The following is a 15,873-nucleotide window of genomic DNA, read 5'->3' as shown; positions in this document are numbered from 1 at the left end:
CTGTCTGCTGCAAGCCCGCCTGCTGCACCCCTGTCTGCTGCAAGCCCGTCTGCTGCACATCTGTCTGCTGCACCCCTATCTGCTCGGGGGCCTCCCCCTGCTCTGCCCCCTCCTGCTGCCAGCCCAGCCCCTGCTCCTCGTCCTGCTGCAGACCCTCCTCCTGCGTGTCCCTGCTCTGCCGCCCCGTGTGCAGACCCGCCTGCTGCATGCCCGCCTCCTTCTGCTGTGCCCCCGCCTCCTCCTGCCAGCCCAGCTGCTGCCGCCAGGGCTCCTGCGTGTCCCTGCTCCGCCGCCCTGTGTGGTCCCACCAGGCCTGCTGTGTTCCCACCTCGGCCCAGAAGTCCTGCTGCTGACTGGGCACGTCTCTCCCCCCAGGGCCAGCTGGGTTCAGGACCCACCCAGTGACGGTGGTCCTCCCAGCGCCCCCTCAGTCCAGTACTGACCTGTGTTAGGTGGCTGCCCGCAACCAGGACGGGGTCCCCCATGTGTCCACGCTCCTGACCTGATCTTGACCTCCTGCATCCCCAGACCGCTGACCCCGCTGCTCCCCAGGGCTCCTGCTCCCAGGAGGCGCCTCCACCTGTTCTGGGTCCCTGTCCTTCCCTCCCAGTGTCTCTGCTCGGGTCCCTTGGCCTTAACGTCTGACCTGTCAGCCCCTCCTCGGGCACCCCAATAAACTCACTTGTCCAACGGATCTGCTTCCTTTCATCTGACCCTCATGGGGGCGGGGGAACCCAGGGTTTTGAGCGGACATTTGTCTCCTCCAGCTGCAGACATTGCTGGGAATGAGGGACTGAGAAGTCGCGAAGGGCAGGGGCCTAACTCCTCTGGCCAGGCCCCCGGGGGTGGGGGGCGGGGTCATGCCCTCGCTCAGGAAGGTCAGTGCTGCTGGGTGCTGCGTTCCGAGGACTTTCCGAGGCTGGCTGCCTGCCCACGGGTCGTGGTCTGGGGGTTCTCAGCCTCTGGCCCATTTCCACCCACTGCCCTCGCTGGGCAATCCGACCCCAGACAAGCTGGCCTGTGGGCTGCAGGCAGCACAGACCCTATGGGCCCGGGGTCCCCCTGGGGTCCTCCCGCGGGCTCTTCCCGGAAAGGTAGAGGGGGAAGGGTGGTGTCATGGGGGAGACAATGCTCCAAGCTCCTGAAGAAAACAACTAGGTCTGAAACAAAATATTAAGGGTGGGTAGAAGGACCCCCAGGATCCCGTCCTGGGCAGGACTCTGAGGGCCGTCATCTGGTAGGTCTGGACTCCGCCCGGGAGTGTGAGGGACATGGAGTCATGGTGCGGGATCTTCCCTGTGAACTGGGAAGCCCATCAGGCCTCGATTGCTGTGGACAGCGGCCTGCTCCAAAGTCAGGATGACAGTGGCCTCACGTGAGATCACTAGTGGACAAGGGAGGGGACATCCAGCAAGATCACCTGCCAGTGTGGCCGGTACTGTCCCACCCAGGCCCCCACCCCCACCGCAGGAACACTTGTCCTGAGTGGTTTACACAAGTGACCTGGGATTGTCCAGGCTTTTCCCCAGGCTCCTGGGCAATGCTGCTGCCGCTGGTGAAAACCCTTCGGTTTCAGTCCACACCACCCAGCCGTGTGCGCCGCCCACTCAGCCATGTAGACCCCTTGCGGGGGCGCTAATGAACACCCATGCCCCACGTTGGTGATGGCACCTGGAGTGTATCTCAGGCTCGGGCCCTCTGCGCTAGGTCGTCACCCTGCTCTGCAGTCTCACTTCCATACGTCTTGTGGTGTCGAGCGCCCTGAGCCCATGTGCTAATCCTTTGATTTATTCACAATAAACACCGGCTTCACCCAGCCGTAACCGTTCTCGTGGGCCTGCACCCCTGCAGGCACCCAAAAGACCAGGGTTTAATCTCACAGCTGCTCTCTGAGGTCTGAGCCCCTCGTCCCCTCTTTCTGAGGAGGAGACTGAGGGACGAAGTGTTGGGGAAACACAGTAAAGAAACACCCATGTGGCTTGTTGCCAGGCTGCCCAGGAAAGGGGCCCTTGACCAGCCCCGACCTCCAACCTGATCCCACCCAGCCCCAGGTCACCACATGCCACTCCGGCTGCGGCTGCCAGCCAGCCTGTCCCCGGCCCACCTGCTCCCCTCCCCTGGGCTATGGGAGCGCCCGTGGCCGCCAGACGCCCGCACGGCTCTGCTGTGCCAGCTCCTGTGAGCCCAGCCCTCCCCTGCAGCCCAGCTGGCTACATGCCCATGAGATTTCCCGTGGGGTCCTGCCCACCTCACTTGGACCATCACCTAAAGTACCCCTGCTTGCTGCCAAGCCAGGACCTCCCCAAGCCCACCCTCGACTCAGGAAGAAGCCACCAAGCCCAGCCCTTCCCTTTCACAGCCAATGACTCTGTCATCACGAAACTCCTTCCAGGGCTGACCCAGCCACATCTGCATTCCCCCCAGAAAATGCCCCCAAAGCACCCCCAGGATGCCCTGAAAGGCAGAGACCATGGACCCTCTTGGGCCTGATAGGCAACAGGAGACTCGCTCAGCCCCACACCACCCCAGGGTCGGTCAGACGATGCAACTACCTGTCCGCAGGATAACCCCAATGAATACTTTAGAGTCTCACACCCTTCCCCTCTGTTTCCTGTGGTGGTTTCACTGACAAAGGGAACCCACAGCTCATCTGGGAATGGGGTGTTCAGCGGAGACCTGTGACCATTAGCCAGCACCCAAGGGCCCTGCCACTCCTCTCTGGGGCTTATACTGCCACATTTGGGGGACCAGAAGCTCCGCCTGCCAGCCATGTCTACCTCAGGTCATTGCTCTGCTGTCTGGCCACCATCACAGGTCTGAAACTGTGCTCCAGGAAAATCCCGTGGGCTGAGAACAAAAACTCCAATCCACCGTGAGTAGAAGCAGCTCTTCCCCATGCACAGGTGTGGGCTGTTCCAGAGGTCAGCAAGGCCACAGTCTTGCTGGGAGGTGGGGACAGAGGAGACTGGCAGTTGGCTTGTCCAGGGCCCGGATGGTAATTTTGGGACAGGTGGGCATCCCAGACTCATGCCTACATTCACAGACACTGGAATACCCTGTGTTCCAGCACCGGGCGTTCTGCTGGGATGCAGAGGGCAGAGAACAGGACACAGCCTGTGGAGCTCCCGTCTGCTGGGCTGGGTTAGCAGAGAGCAGCTGGGAAAGGAAGATCAGGGACAGCAATAGTGGAGAAAGGCCAAAACAGTGTGAGAACATGTCCAGACCAGAAGGTGGGAGGACGTGTGAACACACATGTCCAGATGTAGCCAGATGCATCTTCCCACACACGTGAGCAAATCTGAGAATGAGCTCCTGGAACTGCAGAGCAACAGGTCAGATGGTGGAGGCGTGGAAATCACATTGCCCTCAAGAGGGTCTGGGTCCTCTATTTTATTTTTAATTTAAATTCGATTAACTCACATATAGTACATGATTAGTTTCAGATGTAGTGCCCAGTGACTCATCAGTTGCATAATAATCCAGTCAAGAAATGGGCAGAAGACATGAACAGACATTTCTCCAAAGAAGACATACAAATGGCCAACAGACACGTGAAAAAAATGCTCCACATCACTTGTCATCAGGGTCTGGATCCTCTTAATAACAGCACAGATTCACAGCATGGGGCCTTACATTTTTCTATCTTTGCCAACTTGATAAGGAATAATACCTTATCATTGTTCCTTTTGCCTAGACACATAACATTCCAAAGGCTGAATACACCATTATTGATTCATGCAGCAACAGGGGAACAGGCATCTGGAGTCTCTCTAGTTTTGATTATTACAAACAATACCACCATGCTTACCTGTGTGCACTAGTGTATACTTTCACTGTGTCTAAATTCCTAGAAGTGGGACTTCCAGGTCAGAGTGTTTGCTGATCTTAAATTCTGAGAGATATCAACAAATGCCCTCAAAAGGACTTTCCAAACTGTGCCTACTAATAGTGACATTGGAGAACATCAGGAATGGGGACTCTAAGGGCCCCCCTCCTCAGCCCCACAGGAGCACTGAAAAACTGGCAAAGCCGCCAGAAACAATTTCACCTGAACTATGGAAAATGGTGAAAGGTTCACAACAATTAAGGGAATGCTTCATCAACACAAAAGCAACTGCAACCTGGTGCACTGGGTCCCAGTGAGGGCCCTGGTTCTGGAGGGAGAGAGTGGGCCCCATTCTCTGAGAAGTGTGGCTGTCTGTGCAGTGGCTCTGGAGGTGCCCACACCAAAGGCTTGGCTTTATTTCTCATAACTTGAAACTCTTTCAAGGCAGAGAAGCAGCTACACAGAGAGTGTTTGTCAAATGAACCCACCGTTGCATGGGACAAGGGTATCAGTTGTGGCAAAGAGAAGACATCCCAAAATGCTAAGGACAGAAAGCTGGGGAATGAAATGCTTGGAGGAATAAGGCTTTCAAGCTTCCACAGGTGACTGGGAGTCCAGAAGACCCCACACATGCCCACAAGGGGCCCGTGTTCAGAAAGGACCTGAGAAGGCCCTGAGCACTCACCGCTGGCTACACATCCAGCTCTGGTGGGCAGGAAGTGAAGGTAAAGGCAGAGCTGTAAACTGCCTGGCCCAGGGTTGTGGACATGGTCCCAACACAAGCAGAGCCCAGCCACAAAAACTGGGGAAAAAATAGTGTTTGGTTCCAGGTGTTTAAGGAACTCTCTGTCAAATCACTATCTGACCACTATAATAGAATGGTGACCACACGTGACAAAGAGTGCAGTCATTAAAAAACAGTTTAGGTAAATCAAAGTTAAAGGAGGTCATTGCTAGTGGATAGACCTGCCCTACAAGAAATGATAAGTGAGGCCAAAACAAAAGGGCACTAAATAGAAACACAATGATAGGTTACAACAGTCAGCAACAACAAACTATAGGGAAGGTGAGAATCTGATATCCAGAATTATTGCATTATAATACTCAAAGTGTCCAGTTTTCAACAAAAAGTATGAAGTATGCAAAGAAGGAAGAAAGGATGGCTCATTCACAGGGGGGAAAAAAGCAGTTAGCAGAAAATCCCCCTGAGGAAGCCCAAGGACTGAACTTTCTAGACAAAACCTTTAAATAAACTCTCTTAATATACTCTAAGAGTCAAAGAAAACCATGGACAAAGAACTAATAGAAACCAAGAGCATAATGTTCACCAAATTGAGAATATTAATAAAGAGACAAAAGTATAAAAAAGGAACCAAATAGAAATTCTAGGGTTATTGAACCAATTGCAATGACTGCAATGATAACCTCACTAGAGGAGCTCAATAGCACATGTGCACAGGCAGAAGAAAGAATTGGTAAATATGAAGACAGGGCAGCTGAAATACTCCAGTCTGAGCAGTACATGGGAAAAGGGGATAAGGATACATGAACAGAGATAACAAGACCTGTGGGACACCATCAAGTAGACCAACATGCACTTGACAGGAATCTCCAAAAGAGAGGGGAGAGAGAAAGGGGCAGAAAAAATATTTGAAGAAATAATGGCCAACAACTTCCCAAACTAAAAAAACAAAAACAAAAACAAAAACATCTGATTCTACACAACCAAGAAGCTCAATGAACTCCAGTAGAATAAATCCAGTGACAACCACACTAAGATACATGATTATCAAACTATCCAAAGACAAAGAGAGAATCGTAAAACCAGCAAGAGGGAAGATTAACAGTCGATTCCTCATCAGAAATGTCACGGCAGGAGGCAGTGTAATGGTGAGTTTAAAGTGCTGGAAGAAGGACTGCCAACCAAAACAAATGTAGCAAAGAAAGATTAAGACACTTCAAGGTAAATGAACGTTAAAAGAGTTCATTGCTAGTAGATAGACCTGCCCTATAAGAAATGATAATTCAGGCTGAAATAAAAGGTCAGTAATCAGTAACTTGGAGCCATAGTTAGAAATAAATAACTCCAGCAAGGGTGTTAGTTTGGGTAGTTTGCGTGTTTACAAGGATTTGTGCATTACATCTAATTCTTTGGTGTCCAGTTAGTACTCTCACATAACCTTTTTCATTTATGCAAGGTCAGTAGTGATGTCTCCATTTTTATTCAGTTGGAGTGTTCTCTCTTTTTTTCTTAGTCAGCCTAGCTAAAGGTTTGTCCATTCTGTTGCTCTTTTCAAAGGACCAACTTTTGATTTCATTGATTATCTCTGTAGTAGTTCTGGGCTCTAATTAATCCGTGCTTTGTTTCCTTCCTATGGCAGCTTTGGGTTTAGTCTGCTCTTCTTTTCTAGTTCCTTAAGATGTAAAGTTAGGTTATGGGTTTAAATACTTCTTCTTTTTAAGTTAAGTGTTGACAGCTATTAGCCTGCCTCTGAGCACTGTTTTTGCTGCATCCCATAAGCACTGGTTCATTGTGTTGTCATCTGCTTTCATCCAAAGTATTTTCTAACTTCTTTTGCGATTTCTTCTACCACCCATTGGTTGTTTCAGTGTGTGTTGTTTAATTTGCATTTATTCGTGAATTTTCTCACTTTTCTTCTGTTACTGGTGTCTTTCCATTGTGGCCAGAGAACTTCGCATAATTTCAACCTTTTAAAATTTACTGAGATTTGTTTTGTGGCCTAACATATAGTCTAATCTGGAAAATATCCCATGGGCACTTGAGAAGAACATGCGTTCTGCTGTTGTTATTTTGTATACATGTTGGGTTTAGTTGGTTTATAGTGTTACTCAAGGCTTCTGATTCATTACTTGTCTTTGATCTAGTTGTTCTATCATGTCATTTTTTATTAGTGGAAATGATTTATTGAACTCTCCAACTATTACTGTAGAACTGAAACCATTTCTTCAATTCCGTAATTTTTACTTCATGTATTTTGGGAGTCTGTTACTGGGTGCATATATGTTTATAATTGTCATATCTTCTTGATATGTTGACTCTTTTATCAGTATTTAATGTCCTTTCTTGTCTCTTACAACAATATTTTACTCTAAGTCCATTTTGTCTGATTTTATTATGGCCATCCATCTCTCTTTTGGCTATTACTTGCATAAAATATCTTTTTCTATCCTTTCACTTTCAATCTATTTGTATTTTTGAATCTGAAGTGAGTGAACTGACTCAAGAAGAAACTGGCAAACTGAATAGACATACAACAAGTAATGAGATCACAGTGTAATCTAAAACCTCCCCCAAAAGTAAAGCCCAGGACCAGATGGTTTCATGCTGAGCTCTGCTCAACATTTATAGAACAGTAAATACTAAACTTTCTCAAATTCCTCCAAAAAGCAGAAGATGAGGGAACGCTTTCTAAATCATTCTATGAGGTCTGCATTATCCTGATATCAAAGCCAGACAAAGACAACAAAAGAAAACTACAAACCAAAATTCCTTATAGATTAAGATTTTTAAAACTTCCATAAAATTCAATCAAACAAAATCTAGCAGCATGTTAAGAGAATTATACATAACCAAGTGGGTTTGTCCCAAGAACGCAAGAGTAATTCATTATACAAAAAACAATCAGAGTAATGCACCACATTAATAGAATGGGGGGGGGGGGCATGATCATCTCAGCTGATGCAGAAAAAGCATCTGACAAAAGCCAAAATCCTCTCATAATAAAACCTTCAACAAACCATGAGAAGAGAACTTCCTTAACATAACAGAGGGTAGGTGAAAAACCCACAGGGAACATCAGCCTCTATAGTGACACTGAAAGCCTTCCCCTAAACCAGGAACAGGAAAGGATGCTCGTTTTCACCACTTCTATTCAACATTGTGCTGGAAGTGCTGACCAGAGCAATTTGACAAGAAAAAACAAGTAAAAGACATCCAAATTAGAAAGGAGACCTAGAACTTACTACAAAGCTACAGTGATCAAAACAGTGGTCCTGGCATAATGATAGATGTATCGGTCAATGGAATAAAATTGAAAGTGTAGACATAAACCCATACATATCTGGTCAACTGATTTTCAACAAGGGTGCCAAGATCATTTTGTGGGGAAAGTATAGTCTCTTCAACAAATGGTGCTGGGACAACTGGACAGCCACGTGCAAAAGAATAAAGTTGAACCCTACCTCACACCATATACAAAAATTAACTCAAACATCAATCAAACACCTAAATATAAGTGCCAACACTATTAAACTCTTGGAAACATAGGGGTCAATCTGCATGACAGATTTGGCAACAATTTTCTTGGTTATGACACCAAACAAAAGAAAACATAGATACGTCGGACTTCAAAAAGTTTTGTGCGTTGAAGGATGTTATCAAGAAACTGAAAGGCAAACCATAGAGTGAGAGAAAATATTTGGAAAGCATAATTCTGATAAAGGCTTAGTATCCAGAATACATAAAGAACTCCTATAACTCAATAAAAAAAAAAAACAGATAACCCAATTAAAAATGGCAAAGCACTTTGAGAGACATTTCTCCAAAGCAAATATTCAAATGGCCAACGAGCACTTGAAAGGAAGCCCAATATCATGGGTCATCAGGGAAATGTAAGTCAAAACCACAATAAGCTGCTACTTCACACCCACTAGGGTGGCCACAGTTTTTTTTTAAAAGCAGAGAACAGAAGCAGTGCCGGGGAGCACGTGGAGACGCTGGAACATCAGATCTCGCCGTTGGAAATGTGAAGTGGTGCAGCTGCTGTGGAAAGCAGTCTCAAAAGTTACGCATAGAGTTACCATCTGACCCAGCAATGCCACCGCTAGGTACACACCGGAAGAACTGGAAAGAGGCATTCAAGCAAAAACTTGGACACAAATGTCCACAGCGGCACTATCCACAACAGCCAAAGGGTGGAAACAACCCAGAAGTCCACTGACTGGGGAACGGAGAAATAAAATGTGGTGAACCCATTTGCTGGAATATTACTCAGCCAGGAACAGGAGTGGCGCACGGGCACAGGCTACAACACGGACGCACCTGGAAAACGTGATGCTCGGTGAACGACGTCAGACACAAGAGGCCACGTGCTTTGTGGTTCCTTATGTGTGGAAGGCGGGGAATAGGCAAATCCGTAGAGACAGAAAGCAGATTAGTGACTGACGGGGACTGCGGAGGGACTCCTCAATAGTTCAGGGTTTCCTTCTGGAGTGATGAGAATGTTCTGGAACTAGATGGTGGTCATGGTTGCACAATACTGTGTCTTTGCTAAATGCCACTGACTTGTACACTTTAAAATGGAAAAAATCGTACATTTTATATATTATGAGCTCAATCTGTAAAAATCATGCCAGCTAGGGGTTTCTAGGAGTGGGGCCCCCACGCTCAGCAGCACCGGAAATTAATAACATGGTAAAGTCGGGTTGATCTTACAGGTGGGACATTTATGTTTTAATTTGAATACATTTGATTATAATGAGCTCAAGTAGCTTGCCATACGCTTATTGGAAATCTGAATGTTTTGAATTTTGTATTTGATTCTTTTGTACATGCTTTCGTTCTGAGGACTTTCTCATTTTCACCCATCAGGCATATTGCCAATATTTTCTGGTAGTTCAATATCCTCAATTTGTACTCCAGAAAGAATCTTTTTGGATTTTGAAATAAAGCAATGATGGATTGTCCTGGATGGATTGTCCCACATCATCCTCGCTCCACACCTGCCTCCTCCAGATAAAATCTCAGCCCACCCTCAGGCCCCCACCAGGGACCACTGACCCCAGGCTCCAGAGAAGAGTGTTAGGACCCAAAGGTCAGTCCTTGAATCTGATTCTCCTAATGACCTAGGGAGTGCAGGCCTCACTGGGACATTCTGGCTCCTTCTTGGGGAGGGGACGTCCGGTCCTGTTCACGGGCATCCTCCTCCTCGTCACAGGCCTTGGCTGACGCTGGCACCACAGAAGTTCACAAGGCCGCCCAGGAAGGCACATTGCCTGTGCCCCAAAATATGCACCTCTGTCCTCCTTTCTCCCGATCACAGGCCAGGCCCGCTGCTGCAAGTGAGGTCTGCACCCCCAGGCTGGGTCGACATGGAGCTGTCCCATGAGCCCAGGGCCATCACCCAGAGCCCCAGAACATGACCTGCCAGGTGGAAGCCACACAGGCAGCCACAAGGGCCTACACTTTCCCTACAGGTGTCCTAGGGGAACCAGGCTCACACCAGGGACAACCAGCCCTGACCCGGACTGTCCAAGGTTTGTAAGCTGAGCAAGATCATGTCATGATAACAGAACAGGCCCTAATGATGGTCCTCACAGCCCAAAACACCAACAAGGAAGGGAGGCGTGGTGAGCCTTTGCCTGGGACAACACAAACATCTGGGAGGGTATAAAAGCCGTCAGCTCCGGCACCTCACACACACACACACTCGCACACTCACACTCACACTTACAGCCTCCTCCACCCCCACCACCCCCACCATGGCCGCGTCCACCCTGTCCGTCTGCTCTAGCGACCTGAGCTACGTCAGCCACGTCTGCCTGCCCGGCTCCTGCGACTCCAGCCCCGACTCCCCCTGGCAGGTGGATGACTGTCCAGAGAGCTGCTGCGAGCCCCCCTGCTGCACCCCCACTTGCTGCACCCCCAGCTCCTGCACCGCCAGCTCCTGCCTGACCCTCATCTGCACCCCTGCGAGCTGCGTGTCCAGCCCCTGCCAATCAGCCTGCACCAGCTCCTGCCAGCCCTCCTGCTGCAGCTCCTCCCCCTGCCAGGCTGTCTGCTGCAAGCCCGTCTGCTGCACCCCTGTCTGCTGCAAGCCCGTCTGCTGCACCCCTGTCTGCTCGGGGGCCTCCCCCTGCTCTGTCCCCTCCTGCTGCCAGCCCAGCCCCTGCTCCTCGTCCTGCTGCAGACCCTCCTCCTGCGTGTCCCTGCTCTGCCGCCCCGTGTGCAGACCCACCTGCTGCGTGCCCGCCGCCTCCTGCTGTGCCCCCGCCTCCTCCTGCCAGCCCAGCTGCTGCCGCCGGGCCTCCTGCGTGTCCCTGCTCTGTCGCCCCGTGTGCTCCCGCCAGACCTGCCGCATCCCCGCCTTGGCCCAGAAGTCCTGCTGCTGAGAAGCTCGAACTTCTGCCTCTGGTGTTGCCATCTCTGCTCCAGGGCACTAATTTCCTCTCTCAGGAGCCCTGGAGCCCCTCTGGGCGCCAGGACTACCCCTCTGCCCCTCAGTGAGCACACAGATGCTGCCTGCCAGCGATTCGAACATGCCATCCATCCCTTTCTGCAAAGAGATGGCCCATAAGTCCCTCCATGGTGGTGGACTGCGGCACCCTGGGAACCCTCCTTGTAGAATTGGTTGCTTGTGTTCCACGTGACAAAGGCCGATTGCTATAATCAATAAAATGTTTGTGTCATGACATAGACTGGTGTTTGTTTTCTTCTCCTCCTCGGAGCCCAAAGACCCCTCCAGAGTGGAGCTCTGTCTGGTGGAAGCAAACAATAAAGACATTCTCAAATTCCAAGTTCAAAACACTAGAGTGATGAAGAGGTCTGAACGCGGATGCCATCTGCATGCTCCACGCCCCTTCCCCACCCCGCAGCCCCACCCTCCCCACAGTGAAGAGCCCTCCAAGCCTGGGCCCTGGGGGGTGAGCGTAGTTGTACAAGGCTTAGACCCTGAGTGGGCTTTGGGCTCCAGCCCTCGCCTGGCCCCTGCCCGTGCAGGTTAAGGGTGAGATGGGGAGCAGCACGACCCTAACTGGTGAGCACCTGAGGGTCCAGTACCCCGCACATGCTGACTCCCTTGGAGAGAGGTGCCCGCACGAAGGAATGCCTGCACGCTGGTCTGGGCACAAGGGCTGGCGCTCTGAAGCATCCGCAAATCCCTGTAGCCCCAAGAGGGGTGCAGGGGTCGGTTCAGACATCGTTCGTTCTACTCAAGATTTCAAGGCCTGATTGAGGAGAGACAGGGAGCAAAAAGATGCCTTGTTGACGAATCCTCAGGACAGTGGGAGAGGATGAGCCTGCAGTCTCAGTGGACCACTAGCACCAGAGAGTCAAGTGGGCACCAGTCAGACCAGCCAGGTCAGCATCAGGCTTCCTACTTACCCCCTGTGCCAGGAACAGACAGAAGAGGCCCCCAGGAGCAGAACAGCCCAGGCCCAGCAGACAGGGGAAGGAATAGATGGTACCTCCTCCCAGAGACTGTTAACTCTACCCCACGGAAGAAGAGACAGAGCAAAAACCCTAAGGGGGCCTTTAAAGAGAAAGGGACTGGGTTGTAAACACACCTTGGCTGTTAAATCCCTCAGTTGGCCTGAATTTATCCAAAACCTGTGCCCACTTGTTCATTCAAATTTTAAGAAAAATATGCCCATCTGCATAGATAAACGGACAGAGACCTCGATGGATTCTTCACAGCACAGAGTTAAAGACGTGGAGGAAGGTTCCACCTCATCCGTAACCAAAAAGAGCGAAGCTCAGGGATGTAGACTCACATGGAAACCAGCAAACCACAGTGTCGCCAAAATAGTGCATGGGAGGGACGGGCGGGGGCCCCTGCAGGACGCACCCCTGCTCTGGCCCAGCGGCACGAGAACATCCAGGACCTCCTGATGGCTCCTGCAGGAAAGTCGGTCACAGCTGCAGAAGGCACGGCCGGACACCCTGCTCCCGGCCAGGGCGTCTACACAGCCAGCTGGATTGCTCACAGACAAGACGTCTACACGGTCAGTCAGACAGCTTACAGATGGGGAGTCTACATGGTCAGCCGGATTCTTCACAGATGGGGAGTCTACACAGTCAGCCAGACTGCTCACAGATGGGAAGTCTACACAGCTGGACTGCTCAAAGATGGGGCATCTACATAATCAGCCGACCTCTTCACAGATGGGGAGTCTACACAGTCAGCCAGACTGCTCACAGATGGGGAATCTACACGGTCAGCCAGACTGCTCACGGATGGGATGTCTAAGCAGTCAGTCAGACTGCTCACAGATGGGGTGTCTACACAGTCAACCTTATTGCTCACTGATGGGGAGTCTACATGGCCAGCCAAACTGCTCAAAGATGGGGGGTCTACATGGTCAGCCAGACTGCTCACACACAGGATGTCTACACAGTCTGTCAGACTACTCACAGATGGGGTGTCTACACAGTCATTTGGAGTGTTCACAGACGGGGCATCTACACAATCAGTCAGACTGCTCACAGATGAGGCGTCTACACAGTCAGTCAGACTGCTCACAGAAGGGGGGTCTACACGGTCAGCCACACTGTTCACTGTCAGGGGGTCTACACAGTCGGACTGCTCACAGACGTGGCATCTATAGTCAGTGGGACTGTTCACAGATGGGGAGTCTGCACAATCAGACCGCTCATAGATGGGGTGTCTACACAGTCAGCTGGAAAGCTCACAGACGGGGGGGGGTCTACACGGTCAGCCTGACCGGTCACTGATGGGGCATCTACACAGTCAATCCGACTGCTCGCTGACGAGGCGTCTACACAGTTGGACTGCTCAGTGATGGGGTGTCTACACAGTCAGCCTGACTGCTCACAGACTGGGCGTCTACACAGTCAGTAGGACTGCTCACAGATGGGGCATCTACACAGTCAATCCGACTGCTGACTGACGAGGGGACCGAGGGGGACGTAGAGCTGCGCGTAGTAGGTGCTCCGAGAGTCGCTCCCGAATGCCCCTTCCTCATTATCCCGCGACCTCACGATAACGGATGTCTCCAGATTCGTGGACACGTGGTCCCCCCACAGGAAGGACCCGCTGCGCTCCTCTTGGGCTAGTTCTTGGTGCTCAGACAGCTCCCCCCGGCACCCTGGTGTGCCTCGGCTGCCCCGCGCTGACGACCGTGCCCCCTCTGGGCATCTCCCGCCTGCCTGGGGCGGCCCCAGCGCCCTTGCTCTCGGGTGGCCGGTGGTCACACCACAGGGCTAAGCCGCGCTGTCGGGGGCCAGTCTGGTTTCTGGGCCAGGTTTCCCGACCCGGAACAGTGCAGGCTCCCCGCGGGAGCACACGGGAGGGCGGCGGCCGGAGGCTGTGCGACAGAGAGGCGGGGTCTGTGCCGCGGCCCCGAGACGGACCACGCACACGGTGGCTGCCGCAGGACCCGCGGACACGGCTCGGAGGCCGGAGTCTGGAGAGGGCCTCTCGGGCTGAAACCAAGGTGTGGCGGGGCTGGGTCCTTCCAGAGCGCCCGCACAACCTGTCTCCTGTCCCTCCGAGCCGCTAGCGGGGCCACCTGCTCTGGGGGGCGTCTACAAGGTCAGCTGAACTGCTCGTAGATGGGGCGTCTACACGGTCAGCAGGCTACCGTTGCCCAAGGAGAGAATGAGTCGGAGGTGATGGTGGTCCCAGCCCACATTGCGGTGTCCCGCTTCCCGCGGTCTCCTCTTCCGTGGCAGCCCTTCCTCTCCCTTCTCCCAAGTCCCTAGGATGATGGGAGTCCCCCTCAACTGTTCCAGGACGGCTCCCGTTGCAAGACCCTCAGTTCACCCCGTCTGGGAAGCCGCCTCACCTGTAGGGCTGTATTTACCGGTTCTGGGGACGAGATGTGGGCATCTCCCGGGGCCACGGAGGTTACCCACAAAGCCCTGTCCCCCGAATGGGAGAAGGAGGAGCTATACTCTCGATGGAGCGTACATTTTTAATTTTTAGACCAGGTTGGCTCCGCATATTAATGGCCGAGGAGGGGACCTTTTTACCTAAAAGGGGTCAGATCAGAGAGTTAGAGATTCACTCTCAGCCCCACCCAGCAGAGTAAAAAATAACCTCGCAGGTTCAAGGGACAAAGGGGGACAAAGGAAGCCCTGGGGGCCCATCAGGCTGAGCTAGGAGCGCCCACTCGCCCAAGAGTTCCCTGGGCACAGGCATCCCATACCGTGTGGCTTCTCTGCAGGAGCTTTCCTGGATTCCAGGAGTTCCCCTGGAGGAAGCAGTTTAGGGAAAGGCGTTAAAGGAGAGACACCACACACACGCGAGTGGGCATCGATGCACTCTGGGATTTATTGGACCCTGTGCTGGTGGCTGCAGAGCCTAGGCCCTCCGCACCAGCCAGGGTGGGTGCTGTGTGGATGGCCCAGGCCGGGGCCAGGGACACTGGGGGCGACTCTCTCTGCCTGGTTAGAGGGGATCAAGTGGCTTTGCTGTAAGATGGTCTATGGGGTCCAGGAGGTCTGAAGTGGATGATGTCTGGGCTGCCTTGTAGGAGTTCGGAGAGCTGCTACTTCTGACCACACGGAGGAGGGGTCCTAGGAGGCCATGGGCTCAGCAGCAGTTAGGGGTGCCACAGGGAACAGGCCTGCAGACCAGGGTGGGGCAGGAGGGCTGGCAGCCCCCAGAGGACTGGCAGGAGGAAGCCACATATTGTGGTCAGAGGCAGCATGGGGTGCTACAGGAGGTGGGTCTGCAGAGCAGGGTGGGGCGGGAGGGCTGGCAGCCCCCGGACGACTGGCTGGAGAGGGCCACGAACACTAGGGGCTTGTAGCTCACGGGCGCACACACAGAGGACTGGGAGGAGGGGACAACATACATGGCAGGCTTGCTAATCACAGGCATGGACACAGAGGGCTGGCAGCTCACAGGCACGGACACGGTGGGCTGGCAGCTCACGGGCACAGACACAGCAGGCTGGCAGCTCACGGGCACAGACACAGAGGGCTGGCAGCTCACGGGCATGGACACAGCAGGCTGGCAGCTCACGGGCACGGACACAGAGGGCTGGCAGCTCACGGGCACAGACACGGCAGACTGGCAGCTCACGGGCACGGACACGGTGGGCTGGCAGCTCACGGGCACAGACACGGCAGACTGGCAGCTCACGGGCACGGACACGGTGGGCTGGCAGCTCACGGGCACAGGCACGGACACAGCAGACTGGCAGCTCATGGGCACGGACACGGCGGACTGGCAGCTCACGGGCATGGACACAGCAGACTGGCAGCTCACAGGCACGGACACAGCAGACTGGCAGCTCACGGGCACGGACACGGCGGGCTGGCAGCTCACGGGCACGGACAC

At 52.7% G+C, this 15,873-nt stretch overlaps 2 protein-coding genes and 1 pseudogene across 2 annotated transcripts; 2 read left to right on the top strand and 1 right to left on the bottom strand.

The window, feature by feature from the left end:
* The window catches only part of LOC103680745, a 1,030-nt pseudogene extending 677 nt beyond the window's left edge, over positions 1-353 (top strand).
* Positions 354-10,327: 9,974 nt separating this feature from the next.
* LOC103680744 (keratin-associated protein 10-8-like) lies at positions 10,328-10,957 on the top strand. The gene has a single exon (XM_008710226.2). It carries the CDS (start codon positions 10,328-10,330, stop codon positions 10,955-10,957), a length of 630 nt encoding a protein of 209 aa, XP_008708448.1.
* A 3,900-nt stretch (positions 10,958-14,857) lies between these two features.
* On the bottom strand, positions 14,858-15,867 carry LOC121100442 (keratin-associated protein 12-2-like). The gene is made up of 2 exons (XM_040621651.1): positions 15,229-15,867; positions 14,858-15,198 (listed from the first exon to the last, which is right to left on the bottom strand). Exons 1-2 carry the CDS (start codon positions 15,775-15,777, stop codon positions 15,121-15,123), a joined length of 627 nt encoding a protein of 208 aa, XP_040477585.1. The 5' UTR covers positions 15,778-15,867; the 3' UTR covers positions 14,858-15,120.
* Positions 15,868-15,873: the final 6 nt, after the last annotated feature.

Source organism: Ursus maritimus, unplaced genomic scaffold (assembly GCF_017311325.1).
Source record: "Ursus maritimus isolate PB19 unplaced genomic scaffold, ASM1731132v1 scaffold_4, whole genome shotgun sequence".
In the NCBI taxonomy this organism is placed as follows: Eukaryota; Metazoa; Chordata; class Mammalia; order Carnivora; family Ursidae; genus Ursus; species Ursus maritimus.
This window is presented reverse-complemented; position numbering and strand designations above follow the sequence as displayed.